General features: G+C 39.5%; 1 protein-coding gene across 1 annotated transcript in view; it reads left to right on the top strand.

The window, feature by feature from the left end:
- The first annotated feature begins 402 nt into the window (after positions 1-402).
- The window catches only part of LOC114658160 (dixin-like), a 171,142-nt gene continuing 154,288 nt past the window's right edge, over positions 403-17,256 (top strand). Inside the window, exons 1-2 of the mRNA XM_051931805.1 lie at positions 403-579; positions 1,533-1,577. Coding sequence (XP_051787765.1) covers positions 1,533-1,577 — 45 coding nt within the window. The 5' untranslated portion in view covers positions 403-579. The remainder of the gene's footprint in view (positions 580-1,532; positions 1,578-17,256) is intronic.

Below are 17,256 nucleotides of genomic sequence, written 5' to 3'. Positions count from 1 at the left end.
TTAACGCCCTTAGACTTAGGATGTTACGTCACATACCTTTTCGCCTTTCAAGAGGAAAGTCTGTCAACTGTTTCCTGTTTTTTTTTTTTTCTTATGGTCAGGATGTCTCTCCCCTTTTCTTTTTTAATTAGACTTCCAATGTGATTTTTGTAATTGTGTTTCTCTTAAATTTAAAATGTTGCTCTGCTTAAGAGGGTAAGTGATGTGCCCTATATGTGTCCTGGCTTTTTTTCTAGGGACATGAGCACTATCCCCTGTGTTTATCCGTCGGACGCTTCTCTGGTTTGGGGGGAAGGTGCTTTTTGATCCCAAAGTTCTCACCCTTTCTTCCTCTGTCTTTACAGTTCTTGAGCGGGCCGCCCGCTGCGACGGAAACCCCACCCGCGCGTAGCTAAGTTACCATGGTGACAGATACACGCTGTCTAAAATGAGAGAGATACACTGGAGTTTGCAACAGCTGAGAAAGGCTAAGTTCCTCTTTTTACCATAGAAAGGGGAAAGCAATTTAAAGTTGTTGTGGACTTAGGAGACACGTTCTCTTACTAGCGGTGACCAAGGTGGCCGACCGTTTCTTTGCAGGTGAGTGCAGCGCACGGATTCGGCGTCCTGGCCCGGAGCGGGACAATTTCGGGGGGCTGGTGAAAAACGAAATCGGATAATATCCAGATGTGCAATCATGTTGTTGTTTAATTTACAGGAACAAACTAAGATATACGGTGCTGTTCGAAAACAATCGTTACCAGTTAAGGTCTCTCGATATAGATTCGGCATAGTTCGATGGATATTTGCGATGAGAGAACAAGGCGGCGCTATTGGGCACAACCGCTGCATAAAGTTTGCTCAGATTGCTCACATCCTGTCCGTTACATTAGTCAGGAATGGCTATTAATGAACAGTTGCTTCAAAGCAAAAGTGCAGTGCTAAACAATAATATAATTTATTATGATCAGCAATCCGACACGCATTCAACCACCGGTGTGAAAGTATTTTCAATAATCTAGTACATTCAAATATTACTGTACAGGATACCGGGAAGCTTGAAACAAAATATTTTATTTTAACGTTATAGGCAGTATCTCATTGCCACATAGTCCGATTCCATCTAAATTTCACTGCGACTTGGTAAGATGTCAGTGCCAAAAGTCGTAGGGGCAGAATGTTGCAGGCGCTCCGGGATCTAATATCTTAAAACACATGCCCTGGTTACAATGGCATGTAGGATTTTTCTTTCGTTCTTTTTGTGACTCACACCATGCTTAACAGTTTATTCAGGGGTGTGCTGTCATAGTTTTGCATATTTATTTCGAAAGAGGCAAATGTTGCAGTTACTCTGCTGTTTATTAGGAAATGTTGTTCATCTCGCCTGTTTCTTAGGTGCCCATTGCCACAAAATTTGACCTGTTGGTGGCTGGTTTGATCAGATCAAAGGTGGATTTCAAAGCCAAAAATCTTTATGGCAAGGATTTTCTATATGTTTCACATTTAAAATATACATATACTAAATCACTCACTTCTATTTTAACTGTTTACAGATGGGTACACAAGGGGCAAGCAATGGAGCGGTAGCTGGAGCATCTGTAAGTAGCTTATATAAAATATATTTATAAAATCACTTGGAGTGTTCCACTGATAGTAGAAGCAATTCTGTCTCAGAATAATATCAGGTGAGCTGGAGTGTAAAAGGATTGTTGAGATGACTGCTTTGCTTATGTGTCTAAAACTTGACAAGTAGTGTCAAATGGAAGAATTCTATTTTGGGCTTTAAATGAAATCTTCAACAAGCAAATGACAGTTCTCAGGGTAGGGAACAAGTTCTCAAGAAAATAGTTGATGCTGTAAGCAAACAGATTTATTTTGAAATATTTAGACCATGCCCTTTAAAGAAACAAGAAAATATTAAATTGAAGAATTATTGAAGTTAAAAAATAAGTGTATTGTTTTGAATATTTTAATTGACTGTTACACTATGGTTTTCCAAAAACAAATGTGAGAAAGTGAATTGCTGATCTGTGCAACTTTCACTGTTTCATTCATACATTGTCTGAATAATACTACTGAGTGGCCGGAGCTGATCATGGCAGCATTAGATGCAAAGCAGGAAACAACCCTTGACCATTGCAGGGCTAGGCCAATATAGTGTTACTAGTCACCCTACTGTGTGTGTTTTGAGGACATAGGAGGTAGCTGGAATCCTCCGAGAAATCTCACACCTACAAAGGTAGAACGTGAAAGTCCCCACGGGTGGAGAAAGGGCTGGAGTTGAGGAGCAGCACTGCTCACCACTGTGCTATGTGACTTGAAAGAATACTAAACATGGTGTCAGAGAACAAAGGAGCATCTGCTGCTTTTTGTGATAATACATTGCCTATCAGTCAGTCTAGCAATATTCTAGGGTTAAATCCAATTTGCCCTAACTTAATAGTGGTTGTATACTCTTGGTTGTGTGTGTCTACCAAATAACTAATCAATTAATCTTTTCACCTTAAACTATTCACAAATACAAGCTCATCACAAACTTTCACTGTGTTACACTGTACGACTCAGTTAAGTCAGTTAACCTGCTTATTTAATGAGTAGAATATTACAATTACAATTTTTAAATTAAAACATTTACACAATACATTTATTCAAAGTAGATAATTAAATAAAAAGCACATAGTACAATTGTTTCTGTATTTTTATATATGCACCACTGAATAGATTTTTAGTTAGATCTGGTGAGATAATGGTGCAAATTGAAATTTCAGCATCTCAGTTTGCAGCCCAATGTGTTAGCCATGAGCCAGACCACTCTATGGCACTGAATACGCGACTGAAGCTGCTAAAGTAAGCAGAACAACAAAATAAGCCAGTTAGCCAGTATATTGCATCTGAATTTCCCAAATATTGTGTAAGTCTATTTTAATTTCCTCAACATGTATGAACAGTAGGTAAACCTACAATGTATTCTGTAACAGTTTCTGATTATATGCTATTATTATTTTTAACATACATTTTAATAATTCTTTCAGCCTGCTGTATTTATACCTGTTGTAATTGAAAGAGTTTTTGATCAATTAATCACGTATTCAGTATTTATTGAGTATAAAGTTTATTAAAATGTATTATCAGACAGAACATTTCAAGGAGAGATATATTTAATAGTAGCAGAATATCTAAGCTGATTATTATTTATTATAAAATGCATTTATTAAGAAGCTAACTATTTTAATCCAGAACATTTTCAGATCATACTAGATCTGTTAGTTCACAACCCATTTTTAGAGGACATTTTGTTTCAATGGAAGGAGTAGGGTTAGCAACTTTTTCCTACATTTATGTGAATGTTCAACATTCTTTAGTTAAATTACAGTCTAAATTCAATTAAATGCTACTCAGTTCATTCTTCCATCTATTTACTCATTTTCAAACCCCTGCAGGTTTGCAGTGAGTCACAACTTTTCCCTAAAGGCTTCATTTTGCTTGGCTTTTCCCTAAAGGCTTGAGTACAAAGTAGGAACCAGCCCCGGATGGGGTGCCAGGTAATCACTCTTGCACCCTCTCGTGCTTCCTTTGACCATTTAGAGATGCCAATCCATCTGACCTTCAGTGATAAGCTGTGACACCTACAGATCCCTTACAGGAGTAGAAGGCTTGATCAGCTGAATAGCCAGACATTTTCAGACTGTGAGGTATTAGCTATGGGGAAAGATTGAAGGAATCGGATCTTTTTATTTTAAGGACATAGAAATAAAGAGGTGACATAATTGAACTGCTTAAAATTCTGAAAGTAATTTAAGTGGATCCCAGCTGTTACTTGAAAATGAATTCTTTAATAAGATCACAGGGGCACAGATGGAAACTGCTTAAGTGTGGATTTCACACAAACATTTTTTTTCACACAAAGAGCCATAGACACAAGGAATAAATTACCAATTATTGTGGTAGACGGTAGACAAAACTTGAAACAATGGCATTTCGGAGATAATTATTAGAATTGGATTTGCAAGCTTGCTTGGCTAAATGGCCTGTTCTTATCAAAATTGTTCTAAATTCTAGTAAAGAACAGGGTAAATGTGAAAACCTATCACAAATGCGATTTTATGAACAAGAACCCATGAGAATTTTATGCTGACGTTGTAGGTGTTCTCCTTACAACACTAAAAAAAAATTAACACATTGGTAATTTTGGGCTGGGTTACTACACCACTGACCCTATCATCTTGAACAATGTCTGCCTGCTTTTGTGGCCATCATCTTTTGCTCACTTGCTGCTGTAAATCAAAATGCCGAAGGAAGGAAGGAAGTGGCATTTCAGAGCTGCAGGTAGCTTGGCTGCACAAGTGTGTGAGAAAAGCGGCAGCCCTCCTTACTTTAAAATGTCAGAGATACCAGCAGGGGTGCAAATGCAAACCACATGAGCTTAATATGTGGATTGCTTTTAGTTCTGTAAAAATGTAAAACGATTCTAATTCTTTGTAATCAGAATTGCCAGTTTCACAGTCAAGATTTCACATCTGTAATCCAGCTGCTGTCACTGACATTTGAACAATCTATTGATCACTTGAAAGGCTATTGAAGACTGGGCACACACACATTAAAGAAAATAAACATTTAAGTGCAGTTAGAAAGTCACTGCAGAAATGGAAAGAATTGGAGTTGTCAGCTTAAATGTAGACTGTAGAGACACTTTTGTTAATTAGCAGTTCTTTTAGGCTGGGGTTCAATCACAATGACTGATTGAGTGAATGACCCTGCAAGAGCCACTCATCAGTGTTAAAATAGTGCTGCGAAGGTGTTCATCGTGAGAGGTACAAAAAGGCTACAAGAAGCTTGAAAAAAGCTGGTTTGATTTTTTAAAAATAGTAAATAAAAACATTTTTATTGTAAACAAGCACACAAAATGTACATTAAAATAACACCTGTTTAAATGTATTAGTTAATTTATTCAGCTTCCTGATGTTTAGTTAAAAGATTAATCACCTCAGATCAAGGCTTCGATCTGTGATGTTGTTACAAAGGCGTGCCAACCATCTGGCTGTTGCTTCAAGTATTAATAGGTGCTGATGTCGTCCACATAGTGCCATTTGGAGATTGCATTGTTAGGGACATAATGCCATTGTAGGATCTTTGTGCAGTGACATATTTATTTCTAAAGCAAACCTAAAGGAAAATAGTTGAATGGAGAAAGATGTTTATATTGATAGGTTGTAACCATTCACCTTTACACTAGGTGTTAGTTTAATCAGACTATTTTTGAATGATCCTGCCTTTGTCATCACCATCTGCTAGCTGATTTTTATAGGAAATAACATTCTCAGGAGCATTATTTAAATAGGTAAAGATGGCTCAAAGTCTTACATTTTATATAGGAAAAATGACAATGGAAATGGCTGTTGAATGCTGGAAAATTTGTCTTTGTTTAGCACAAATTAGTTTAAGTGCATGTATTATGAATAAGATACACACACCGTCATTTACAAGAACACTTGGGCAGCTTGGTGGTGCAGTGTTAAGCGCTGCTGCTTTACAGGACTGTGCAGCATGTGTGTGTCACCATAATTGTGTGCACTTTCCTCTGGGTATTCCAGTTTTCTTCTTACATTCCCAAAAACATGTGGGTGAGATTAATTGGCAGTTCTAAGCTGGCCCCATCAACTGTAAGTGTGTTCTCTCAGTGATAAGCTGCCATCCTGTCTGAATTAAATTCCTTTATTGTCATTGTATGGTACAATGAGATTCAATATGCAGCTCCTCCATAAACTAATCTGCCTATAAAATAATACAATAAAACAATAAAAAATATACAATATTAAATCATAAGTACAAAATACATGTTCATATAGTGCAGCTAGTGCAAATAGTTCATAAAGTGGCCTAGGTTGTGCAATGTTATAGTTGTAGCACCAGTTTACAGTGTGGTAATTGTACTTATAAGTACAAACAGTTCTACCAGGAGCACTTGATGGACTGATTGAGTGTGTTTATAGCTCTTGGGATGAAACTGTTTCTGAGCCTCGAGGTCTGTGCAGGAAAGGCTCTGAACATTTGCTGGATGAGAGAAGTTCAAACAGACTATGCCATGGGTGAGTGGAATCCATGCAGATGCTGGTGGCTTTCCTGAGGCAGTGTGTGCTTTAAATGTTGTCCATGGTTGGAAGCTGCACCTCAATAATCCTCTGCATTCTCGACACAACCCACTGTAGAGTTCCGAACAGCTGCTGTGCAGCTGTGATGCCACCCACAGATACAATGGCTTAAAATGATCGCAGTGGTGCAGCAGTAGTAGGTCAGCTGCACCTGTTAAAGGAGGCCGGCTTTTTTCAACATTATTAATAAAAATAGCCAATCCTGAGCCTTCTTCAGCAGTGCCATGGTGTTAGCTGCAAAGTCCATAGAAATATAAATCTCTAGGAACCTAAAGCTTGACACACACTCTATCCCCAATGATGGAAACTGGAGCATAATCCACATCACGTGATTTTCTAAAATCAATGATGAGGTCCTTGGTCTTCCCTGTGTTGAGGGACAGGTTGTTCACTGAGCACCATCTCACCATTTTTCATCTCCACTCTGTAAGCTAATAAAATTAGCCCAATCACTGTCGTGTCATCTGCAAATTTTATGATGGTATTGGTGGTGTATACAGGTACACAGTCATGAGTAAAGAGGAAGTAGAGGATGGGGCTCAGTCAACAGCCTTGCAGTGTGGCCATGTTCAGGGATATGGTGGAGGAGAGATGAGGGCTCAGCTGTACCACCTGATGGTGCTCCAACAGGAAGCTGAGAATCCAATTACATAATGGTATTGTAACACCCAAACTGGTGCAGTTAATGGGTGAGCTGGGTTGGGGAGTACCTGTATTAAAAGCAGAGCTATAGTCCACAAATAGCATCCTCACATATGTTCCCTGTCCCTCCAGATGAGTCAGGGCTGCTTGTAGAGCTAGAGAGAGGGCATCCTCTGTAGATCTATTACCTCTGTAAGCAAACTGATATAGGTCTAGGGAGGCGGTGATGTTGGCTTTAATGTAGGAGAAAACTAGTCTTTCAAAGCACTTCATTATTATCAATGACATAGCGATTGGACGATAGTCTTTCATATTACTAGTGTTTGTTTTCTTCGGCACTGGCACAATGATGGCTGACTTAGGATATGCAGGGACCTTTTTCAACATTAAGGAGGGATTAACGGTATTCATAAATACCTCTGTGAACTGCTCAGCACAGTTCCTGAGCACCTGTCCTGAAACTCCATCTGGTCCAGCAGCTTTATGTGGATTGACCCTCTGCAGCATGCGCTGTACATCATATGTGCTCAGTCTGAAGGTGGGAGACTTGGCATCCTCTGTGCCTATAATCTTTACAGGTGGAGTAGGGTTTTTGGATTCAAAGCGGGTAAAAAATGTGTTGAGATCATCGGCCAATGTGGCATCACTGTGGAGGGAGACAGGGCTGACTTTGTGATAAGTAATAGCTTTAATTCTTTTTAATGTTGTAGATTTGATCCTTCATATGTTTTCTGTAGATGTTTTTGGCCTATTTTTATACCTTTTTCAGGTTTGAAATGGTAACAATATAGGCTGTGGGATTTCCAGATTTAAATGTCTGGTTACATGCTTTTAATAGGTGTTTCACCTATTTGTTCATCCATGGTTTTGTATTTGGAAAAATGTTTATTTTCTTGTCCATAGTGACATTATCTACACAGCTATGAATGTTAAAAAGAACAGAAGATGTGTATTCCTCCAGGTCTATCTCTGTGCTCTGTTCAGCCTGCTGAGCAAACAGTTCCCAAAGCAGTCCTGGAGTTGTGATATGTCTTTCTGACAGCTTTGTTTCTGTGGATAAGAGGTGTGTATGCAGGCATCAAAAATAAATAATAAAAAAAAATTCACAGGGTGCATATCTTGTGGTGCCCATTGCTGCCAGGATAGGCTCCAGCCTCCCATGGCTCTGAATTTGATTAAGCAGTTTTGAGAATGTTATGTAACTTTCAGTATCTAATACAATTGTTGTATCTGCATATTCATTGCCCCTTTGAAAATGCCTGAGCTTCATCTCTCACATAACAAAGACTTGCATACTAGGTTAATCAGCACGGCTAAATCTGGTGTGCATATGTGAGCTTTGGGGTAGACTGGCATCCGATACAGAATTTGTTCCATCCTTGCACTTGATGTTGCTATGCCCCATGGCTCAGAACTATACTGATAACTTTTCAAGAGTAGATGGATTGATAAATTAGCATAGCATCCTCAAACCTTCTTAATATATTTCAGAGTCAAAGAGGGAAGGATAAAATATAATAAAATAAATTACCCTTTTACAATTATGTTCTTTAAATCTTAGAATTATAAAATGCCTCTTGAATAAATGAAAAGTTTGGATTTTACCACGTTTTGTGCACATCTTTACTTTTTCCTCACATTTTATCATCTTTGCAATCCATAATACCCACTGAGAATGACAGTGTTCACATTGTCTGTGGTGAATGTTGTATATTATTTGAGATACACCAGCATACAATGACTGTGTTCTAGAGACTGATATTCTAAACTGCTTCAGAATTGCGGCTACCTAGGTGCATCAGTTAATCCCAAAAAAATAACAAAGGCTTTTTTTGTGTTACATAATAAAAACTAACAAATACATCCAATATAGCAAGCTATTGAAACCCCTCATCTAAAGTGTGACATGCTTTACAGCAGTGATTCTCAACCTTTTTGGCCTTGGGTCCCAGTTTTATCTATTTTTGTTCAGAGATAACCCTTTATTACCAGTAATTTTAATGTAAACTACCAGTCTACCAATATTTTCCCCTGAATTTCACACATTTTTTAGCAGGTTTGACCACCCTAACCCACTCTCACCTCAGAGTACTGCATCCTCTACCCATCCATCTGCTTATACTAGCATAGGAGAGAGTTTTCCCCACCCACAATTACAGCAGACCAGATAAGCAGAGAGCTGAGGAGACTTCGTTCCAGCAAAGCAGTGGGTCCAGATGGAGTATCGCCATGACCGCTGAAGGCCTGTGCATTGGAGCTGGGGAGTCCTCTACAGTGCATCTTCAACCTGAGCCTGGAACAAGGGAGAGTCCCAACGCTTTGGAAAACATCTTGCATCACCCCAGTCCCAAAGGAATCACGTCCTGGTGAGCTGATTGACTTCAGGCCTGTCGCTCTGATGTCACATGTGATGAAGACCATGGAGTGGCTGCTGCTTCACCACCTGAGGAGGCCACAGGTCCGACACGCCCTCGACCCTCTGCAGTTCGCACACCAAGAGAAGGTGGGAGCGGAGGATGCCATCATCTACATGCTACACCAATCCCTGTCCCACTTGGACAGAGGCAGTGGTGCTGTAAGAATTATGTTTCTGGACTTCTCTAGCGCCTTCAACACCATCCAACCTCTGCTCCTTAGGGACAAGCTGACAGAGATGGGAGTAGATTCATACCTGGTGGCATGGATAGTGGACTATCTTACAGACAGACCTCAGTATGTGCGTCTTGGGAACTGCAGGTCTGACATTGTGGTCAGCAACACAGAAGCGCCGCAGGGGACTATGCTTTTTCCAGTCCTGTTCAGCCTATATGCATCGGACTTCCAATACAACTCAGAGTCCTGCCACGTGCAAAATTTCGCAGACAACACTGCTATCGTGGGTTGCATCAAGAGTGGGCAGGAGTAGGAGTATAACAACCTAATCAAGGACTTTGTTAAATGGTTTGACTCAAACCACCTACAACTGAACACCAGCAAAACCAAGGAGCTGGTAGTGGATTTTAGGAGACCCAGGCCCTCTCACGGACCCCGTGATTATCAGAGGTGACTGTGTGCAGAGGGTACAGACCCTCTGGATGATAAACTGGACTGGACTGCCAATACTGATGCTCTCTGCAAGAGAGGACAAAGCCAGCTGTACTTCCTTAGAAGGCTGGCATTCTTCAACATCTGCAATAAGGTGCTGCAGGTGTTCTATCAGACGGTTGTGGCGAGCGCCCTCTTCTACGCGTTGGAGTGCTGGGGAGGCAGCATAAAGAAGAGGGACACCTCACACCTGGACAAACTGGTGAGGAAGACAGGCTCTATTGTAGGCACGGAGCTGGACAGTCTGACATCTGTGGCAGAGCGACGGGTGCTGAGCAGGCTCCTGTCAATCATGGAGAGTCCACTGCATCCACTGAACAGTATCATCTCAAGATAGAGGAGCAGCTTCAGCAACAGACTGCCATCACTGTCCTGCTCCACTGACAGACAGAGGAGATCATTCTTCCCCCTATGCGAATCTTCAATTCCACGGGGGGTAAACGTTAACATTATACAAAGTTACTGACTGTTATACCTGCCTCGCACTCTCCACCTTGCACTTTTTAACTTGCACTGTGTTTTTATCACTCTTTAATTAATATTGTTTTTATCAGTATGCTGCTGCTGGAGTATGTGAATTTCCCCTTGGGGATTAATAAAGTATCTATCTATCTATCTATCTATCTATCTATCTATCTATCTATCTATCTATCTATCTATCTATCTATCTATCTATCTATCTATCTATCTATCTATCTATCTATCTATAACATTGCTCTATTATAAAAGGAAATCCTGAGACAAGAATTTTTCAAAGAGATAATTTCAAGTCCCATGAGGCGAGACTTTGGCCATGACATTTTTTCAAGTCATGCCCTCCTGTCAACCATATTCAACCACGCACATGGCCCTCTCACCTCTCATTCATGTGAATGCTTTTGTCAGACACAGTTCCCGCTCTCTTAGCTCTTAAAAATTATTATGTTTTCCTCACTTTAAGTTCCCAATAAAAGAAGACTTATTATGTCCAAATCTTATTGAAAAATTTCATCTCGAAGGGTTATTAACAGAAGAAATGAGTACACAGGCAATCCTAGCACAGAGAAACGATGAAGTCAAACAAATTAAAGCGAAAATTGTCGATCGTTTACACGACAAATTGGTTAAATGCGTATCAATAGATTTTTGCTTAAACAGTTGGTGGTGATTGTGCAGAAGATGAAAACAAAAACTTACAGTATCACAAAGAATACCTACAACCGTTAACACCATCTGGTCTTCCATCACCCAAATTACTGTTGAAAGAAGGATGTATCCAAGAAAGGTAATGTAGTGCATCTTTCCCCAATAACATTAGACACCAAAGGAGATCTTGATATACTATTTGTATTAAAACGTTAACAGTTTCTCGTTAGAATAGATTTTGCAAAGACAATTAACAAATCACAGGGACAAACATTCGAAAAAGCCAGTTTATTTATTAGAGAGAAAGAAACGAAATCCACTCATGGGCAGTTATACATTGCATTGTCACGATGTAAGTCCAAACACAGAATCAAAATTCAACATGATATTGACAAAAATTTAATAAAAAAATTATTTTTACTGAAGTTTTACAGTAAAAGTGTAAGTTTAAAAAGTATTTGCGTGTTAATTTAAAATCCAAACAGAATGAAATCGTATAAAGCAACGAAAAACTCTAACGCAACATGAAACATAATTTACTTTCAAATTATTACGTTTTACTATTTTTTAATATCGTTAATTACTCGCTGTAATGTAAAATAGTTAGTTCTATTATGCATATGTAAAAATTCACATGAAAATAACAATCTGTTTCAATTGCACATCCTCATCCCCATACGCGAGCGGCTGAACCACAAAGTAGCTAGTGCGTAGCGCCGACCCAGGGGTTGGTGAGCGAAGTGAGCAGGGGGCAAAGCCCCCTATTTAAATACATATTCAACTTTTAAACAAAGTGTACTTAATAGATAAAATATGCAACATACTCATCCAAAAAAAAGATGCCCAGAGTGCTTACTGCTCTGTTGAACAAACACACTAAAATGCTTTTGTGAAGCCTCAAAATTTACATTTTTTCATTTAAGAAAATAGACCAATTTACTTGTGTAAGTAGCATGTTTTGTTTCCAAATACCTTTATAGCTGAAAGCTTCATGCTTCATTTGGTAGTACCACATTACAAGTGATGCACAATGCCTGTTGCTTCATGGTAAAAGTACATTTACAGGTGCTGGTCATAAAATTAGAATATCATGACAAAGTTGATTTATTTCAGTAATTCCATTCAAAAAGTGAAACTTGTATATTAGATTCATTCATTACACACAGACTGATGTATTTCAAATGTTTATTTCTTTTAATGTTGATGATTATAACTGACAACTAATGAAAGTCCCAAATTCAGTATCTCGGAAAATTAGAATATCAATTAAGACCAATGCAAAAAAGGATTTTTAGAAATGTTGGCCAACTGAAAGGTATGAACATGAAAAGTATGAGCATGTACAGCACTCAATATTTAGTTGGGGCTCCTTTGGCCTGGATTACTGCAGCAATACGGCGTGGCATGGAGTCGATCAGTCTGTGGCACTGCTCAGGTGTTATGAGAGCCCATGTTGCTCTGATAGTGGCCTTCAGCTCTTCTGAATTGTTGGGTCTGGCATATTGCATCTTCCTCTTCACAATACCCCATAGATTTTCTATGGGGTTAAGGTCAGGCGAGTTTGCTGACCAATCTAGAACAGGGATACCATGGTCCTTAAACCAGGTACTGGTAGCTTTGGCACTGTGTGCAGGTGCCAGGTCCTGTTGGAAAATGAAGTCTGCATTTCCATAAAGTTCGTCAGCAGCAGGAAGCATGAAGTGCTCTAAAACTTCCTGGTAGATGGCTGCGTTGACCTTGGACCACAGAAAACACAATGGACCAACACCAGCAGATGACATGGCACCCCAAACCATCACTGACTGTGGAAACTTTACACTGGACCTCATGCAACGTGGATTCTGTGCCTCTCCTCTCTTCCTTCAGACTCTGGGGCCTTGATTTCCAAAGGAAATGCAAAATTTACTTTCACCAGAAAGCAGCAGTCCAGTCCTTTTTGTCTTTAGCCCAGGCGAGACGCTTCTGACGCTGTCTCTTGTTCAAGAGTGGCTTGACACAAGGAATGCGACAGCTGAAACCCATGTCTTGCATACGTCTGTGCGTGGTGGTTCTTGAAGCACTGACTCCAGCTGCAGTCCACTCTTTGTGAATCTCCCCCACATTTTTGAATGGGTTTTGTTTCACAATCCTCTCCAGGGTGTGGTTATCCCTATTGCTTGTACACTTTTTTCTACCACATCTTGTCCTTCCCTTCGCCTCTCTATTAATGTGCTTGGACACAGAGCTCTGTGAACAGCCAGCCTCTTTAGCAATGACCTTTTGTGTCTTGCCCTCCTTGTGCAAGGTGTCAATGGTCGTCTTTTGGACAACTGTCAAGTCAGCAGTCTTCCCCATGATTGTGTAGCCTACAGAACTAGACTGAGAGACCATTTAAAGGCTTTTGCAGGTGTTTTGAATTAATTAGCTGATTAGAGTGTGGCACCAGGTGTCTTCAATATTGAACCTTTTCACAATATTCTAATTTTCCGAGATACTGAATTTGGGACTTTCATTAGTTGTCAGTTATAATCATCAACATTAAAAGAAATGAACATTTGAAATACATCAGTCTGTGTGTAATGAATGAATCTAATATACAAGTTTCACTTTTTGAATGGAATTACTGAAATAAATCAACTTTGTCATGATATTCTACTTTTATGACCAGCACCTGTATACCTCAGAAAATCTGCGTTCAATGTTATTTTAACATTCCTGTTTGGTTCAGGTTTTTAGTATTAATCTTGTGAAGTTGATACAGAATTGGAAGGGATTGGAATATGCAGTGCTATAGGACATTTGAGAAACTTGTCCATGTTCATTGGATTTGTTACCGAAGCGTGCAGTCTATAGCAGATTGTCATCTACTTGTAACTGGGCCTATGTGAGTTTTTCCAGTTCTCCAGTATGTAAAACTTAAATCTGCCATCAGTTGCCCACCCTTAAACTTTAAAGCAATGGGCTGATTTAATTTTTTTTCACTGACAACCCATCTAGAGCATGCAGCAACCCATGGGTTGAGAAACTCTGCTCTAAAGTAAGCATTCAACAAAATATACACTGTCTCAGCTGTCCTCATTGCAATACATCATGCAGAGGTTACTTTATTTGTGGTTTACAAATAATACAACGTTCAAATTTGAATAACACAAGTAAACAAAAAACACAATTTTCTATGCTTATTTCATTTTTTTATTAAAGAGATCTTTTCAGCATCCACATCCTGATGTGTAAAAGTAACTGCTGCTTGAACTTTTCTTTAGTATCAGTAATTGACACCAGTCATTCTCTGTAGTTATTAATCATTCTTTAACCAAGTTGTTAGGAATTCTGTACCTCATCTAGTCCTTGTAAAACTGCTTAAATTCTGTGGCTTGTTGTGCATGAGCACTCATGGGTTCTCATTGTACCACCCCAACATCTCAGGGAGATACAGATCTGCACTTTTCAATAGGCCAATCCATAACTATACATTCCTTTCTTCTTTAGTCACTCTCATGCCCTCATCTCCTCAAAATTGCTGGATATTATGGCTGGCCTGTAATCTGGTACTGTGAGTGCTGTGCAGAGTGGAGGCAGAACCTCTGTGTTTTTCCCAGTTTATTCTGAGGTTCATTAAGGGTGTGTTCTTGCTCCTACCCTGTTTAGTGCTTGCATAGACTGGGTGTCCAGCTTGGTCCAGCAGCTGTGGTGTATCTGTTGGTGAAGAGAGATTCACTGAACTTGACTTTGCGGATGATGCTGTGATCTTCACAGAATCAATGGAGGCTCTGATCGGGGCTCTTGAGAGACTGAGTGAGGACTCGGAGTCTGAGGGTCTGGGCTTGTGAGTGTCCTGGATAAAAACCAAGATCCAGGAATTTAATGACCTCTTGGGCACAGCCATGAGCAGTGTGTCTGTCTGCGGAGAGAGTGTCAACCTTGTTGAGAGGTTTACTTATCTTGGCAGCAACATTCATGTCTCTGGTGACTCTTCCTATGAAGTCAGTAGATTGAGTAGGAGAACATGGGGAGTCATGAGATCACTGGAAAGTGATATGTGGCACTCCCAATATCTTTACACAGGGACAAAGGTCCAAGTCTTAGGAATCCTGGTGCTTCTTGTTTTGCTATATGGTTGCAAGACATGGATGCTAGCCAGTGACTTGAGAAGAAGACTGGATTCCTTCAGTACTGTTTCTCTTCAGAGAATCCATGGGTACCACTGGTTTGACTTTGTGTCGACAAGCAGTTGCTCATGGAGTCTGAATGAGGCACATTACCTGTATTGTGAGGAAGCGTCTATTATGGCCCTATGGCTGTGTGGCACAAATCCCCAAGGGTAGGATCCTCATTGTTGAGGACCTGAGCAGCTGAACCAGGCCAAGGAAATGCCCACATAACACCTGGCTGAGGCAGATAGATGGTTACTTCCAGAGGGTGGGACTGAACCATGTGTCTGCCTGGGGGGGTTGCCAACCAGGATCCCGAGCTGTTTGTTAATGTGGTGGGTGTGACAGTGCACTGTACTAGTGTATGCTCCCCAACCTGACCTGACAAGACTCTCTTTGTTTTATATTTTAGACAATTGACTTACTGTGTGATACTGCTGTGTGATTCAGTTCAAATAAACATGGTTTGACTTTTTTCTTAAGAAACTTCTGATGCAGAGGAGAATTATTTGGGGGTGGATTGTGAAATGGAGAGATGGTTTTGGATAACAAAGCTCTACAGATATCAAGGTCAGGCAGATAGTGTGGCCTAGTGGTTAAGGATTTGGCTCTCAAACTATGAGGTGGTGGGTTTAAATCCCACCACTAACACTGTGTGACCCTGAGCAAGTCACTTCACCTGCCTGTACTCCAATTGAAAAAAAACAAAACAAAAGTAACCAATTGTATCTCAAATGTTGTAAGTCACTTTGGATAATGGTGTCAGGCAATTAAATGTCAAGGTGTACCGAGCAGTGTGTTTTTGTATTCATCTTTAATCACTATTAGTTGTGCTACCATCTAAGACAGGTTGAAATCTAAGTAGTAAGCGTAGACCTCAGCATTAATGTTTGCAGTGCACCATGCAATGTTATATGCCATTTGGTATGGGATTTGTAAAAGCAGTTTTAATGTTTGTGATGCGCCATCTACTGGAATAACTAATGCAATGCATTTTTTTTTTTTACTAAAAATGTTTGTGATGCATTGTCTTTTGGAATGAAAGACACAATAACAACCAGACAGATAAACAGACAGACACACAGACTCTTATCCTTTTATTAGGGTGGACTGTTGTACTCAGCCATCATGCTACTGGCTATTGCTGTTCTGTTTCTCTGTGCAAGCTGGGTCACCCTCAGTCAAGAATCCTATTATCTTGAACACTTAATTAGGCTGCACCTATCATTTTGTATAAATATGTCATTTTTTCATGAGTGATGTTCAAGTTGGTGACATCACGCTTGTGCTTAATTTGTAAATGAAGTGTTTCTGGCACTCATAGTGACTGCCAAGGAGCGTATTGGTGGTGCGATGATAATAGCGATTTTGGGCATCAGAGCACAGTGTTATTATGTTGAATTACAGTATGTCATCGGCCTAATAAATACATAAAATCCATACTGATATATATATGCTTGCTTGCATAAATCAAAATTTCAATTGTATCTTAAATTGTTTCAGTGTACACACTCTGTGCAGCATGCTTTTATTGGAGTTTTTACTCTCTTTAAACTCGTCTGATGGGATTTAATCCTCATTGCCTCTCTCCTGTTTCTTTTTATTTCTCAACCTCCATGTCAGCATCCATACCCACTGTACCAGAACCTTTTTTTTTAACTACACTGACCCAATGAATTATTCTGTTTGAACAGCTTACAGTGACGGTGCACATTTTTTTTATATCAACCATTTAAAAAACAGATATTGTAGGTGTAACATTAACTAAGCTACTTTTATAGAGTTTAAATAAAATCTGTGTAATAAACTTTGTTTATTTCAATATTATAAAAAATTGAAAACAATTCAATTGTGTGCATGATTGAAGGTCAAGGAGTGCAGAAGGCTCAAAATCAAAGATACCACTGGCACAATAAAATGCTGATCCCTGTGCCATTTTCTTATTCTTTTCCTGTTTATCAGGCTTCTTTTTTTGCTGTGCTTTCCTATGGCTGAAACTACTGTATATTATTGATCAATAGTGTGATTGTGCAAGGTATGACAACTGATCCCAAGAAATATTAGGGAGCTAGCGGGTCACCCTGTTTAATAGAAACTGAACTACTCAAACAAAAATGGCACACAATGGCGGTTCTACAAAATGTAAC

Source organism: Erpetoichthys calabaricus, chromosome 9 (genome assembly GCF_900747795.2).
Source record: "Erpetoichthys calabaricus chromosome 9, fErpCal1.3, whole genome shotgun sequence".
Classification (NCBI taxonomy): Eukaryota; Metazoa; Chordata; class Cladistia; order Polypteriformes; family Polypteridae; genus Erpetoichthys; species Erpetoichthys calabaricus.
The sequence above is the reverse complement of the archived record's forward strand: the minus strand, read 5'-3'. Positions and strand labels throughout refer to the sequence as shown.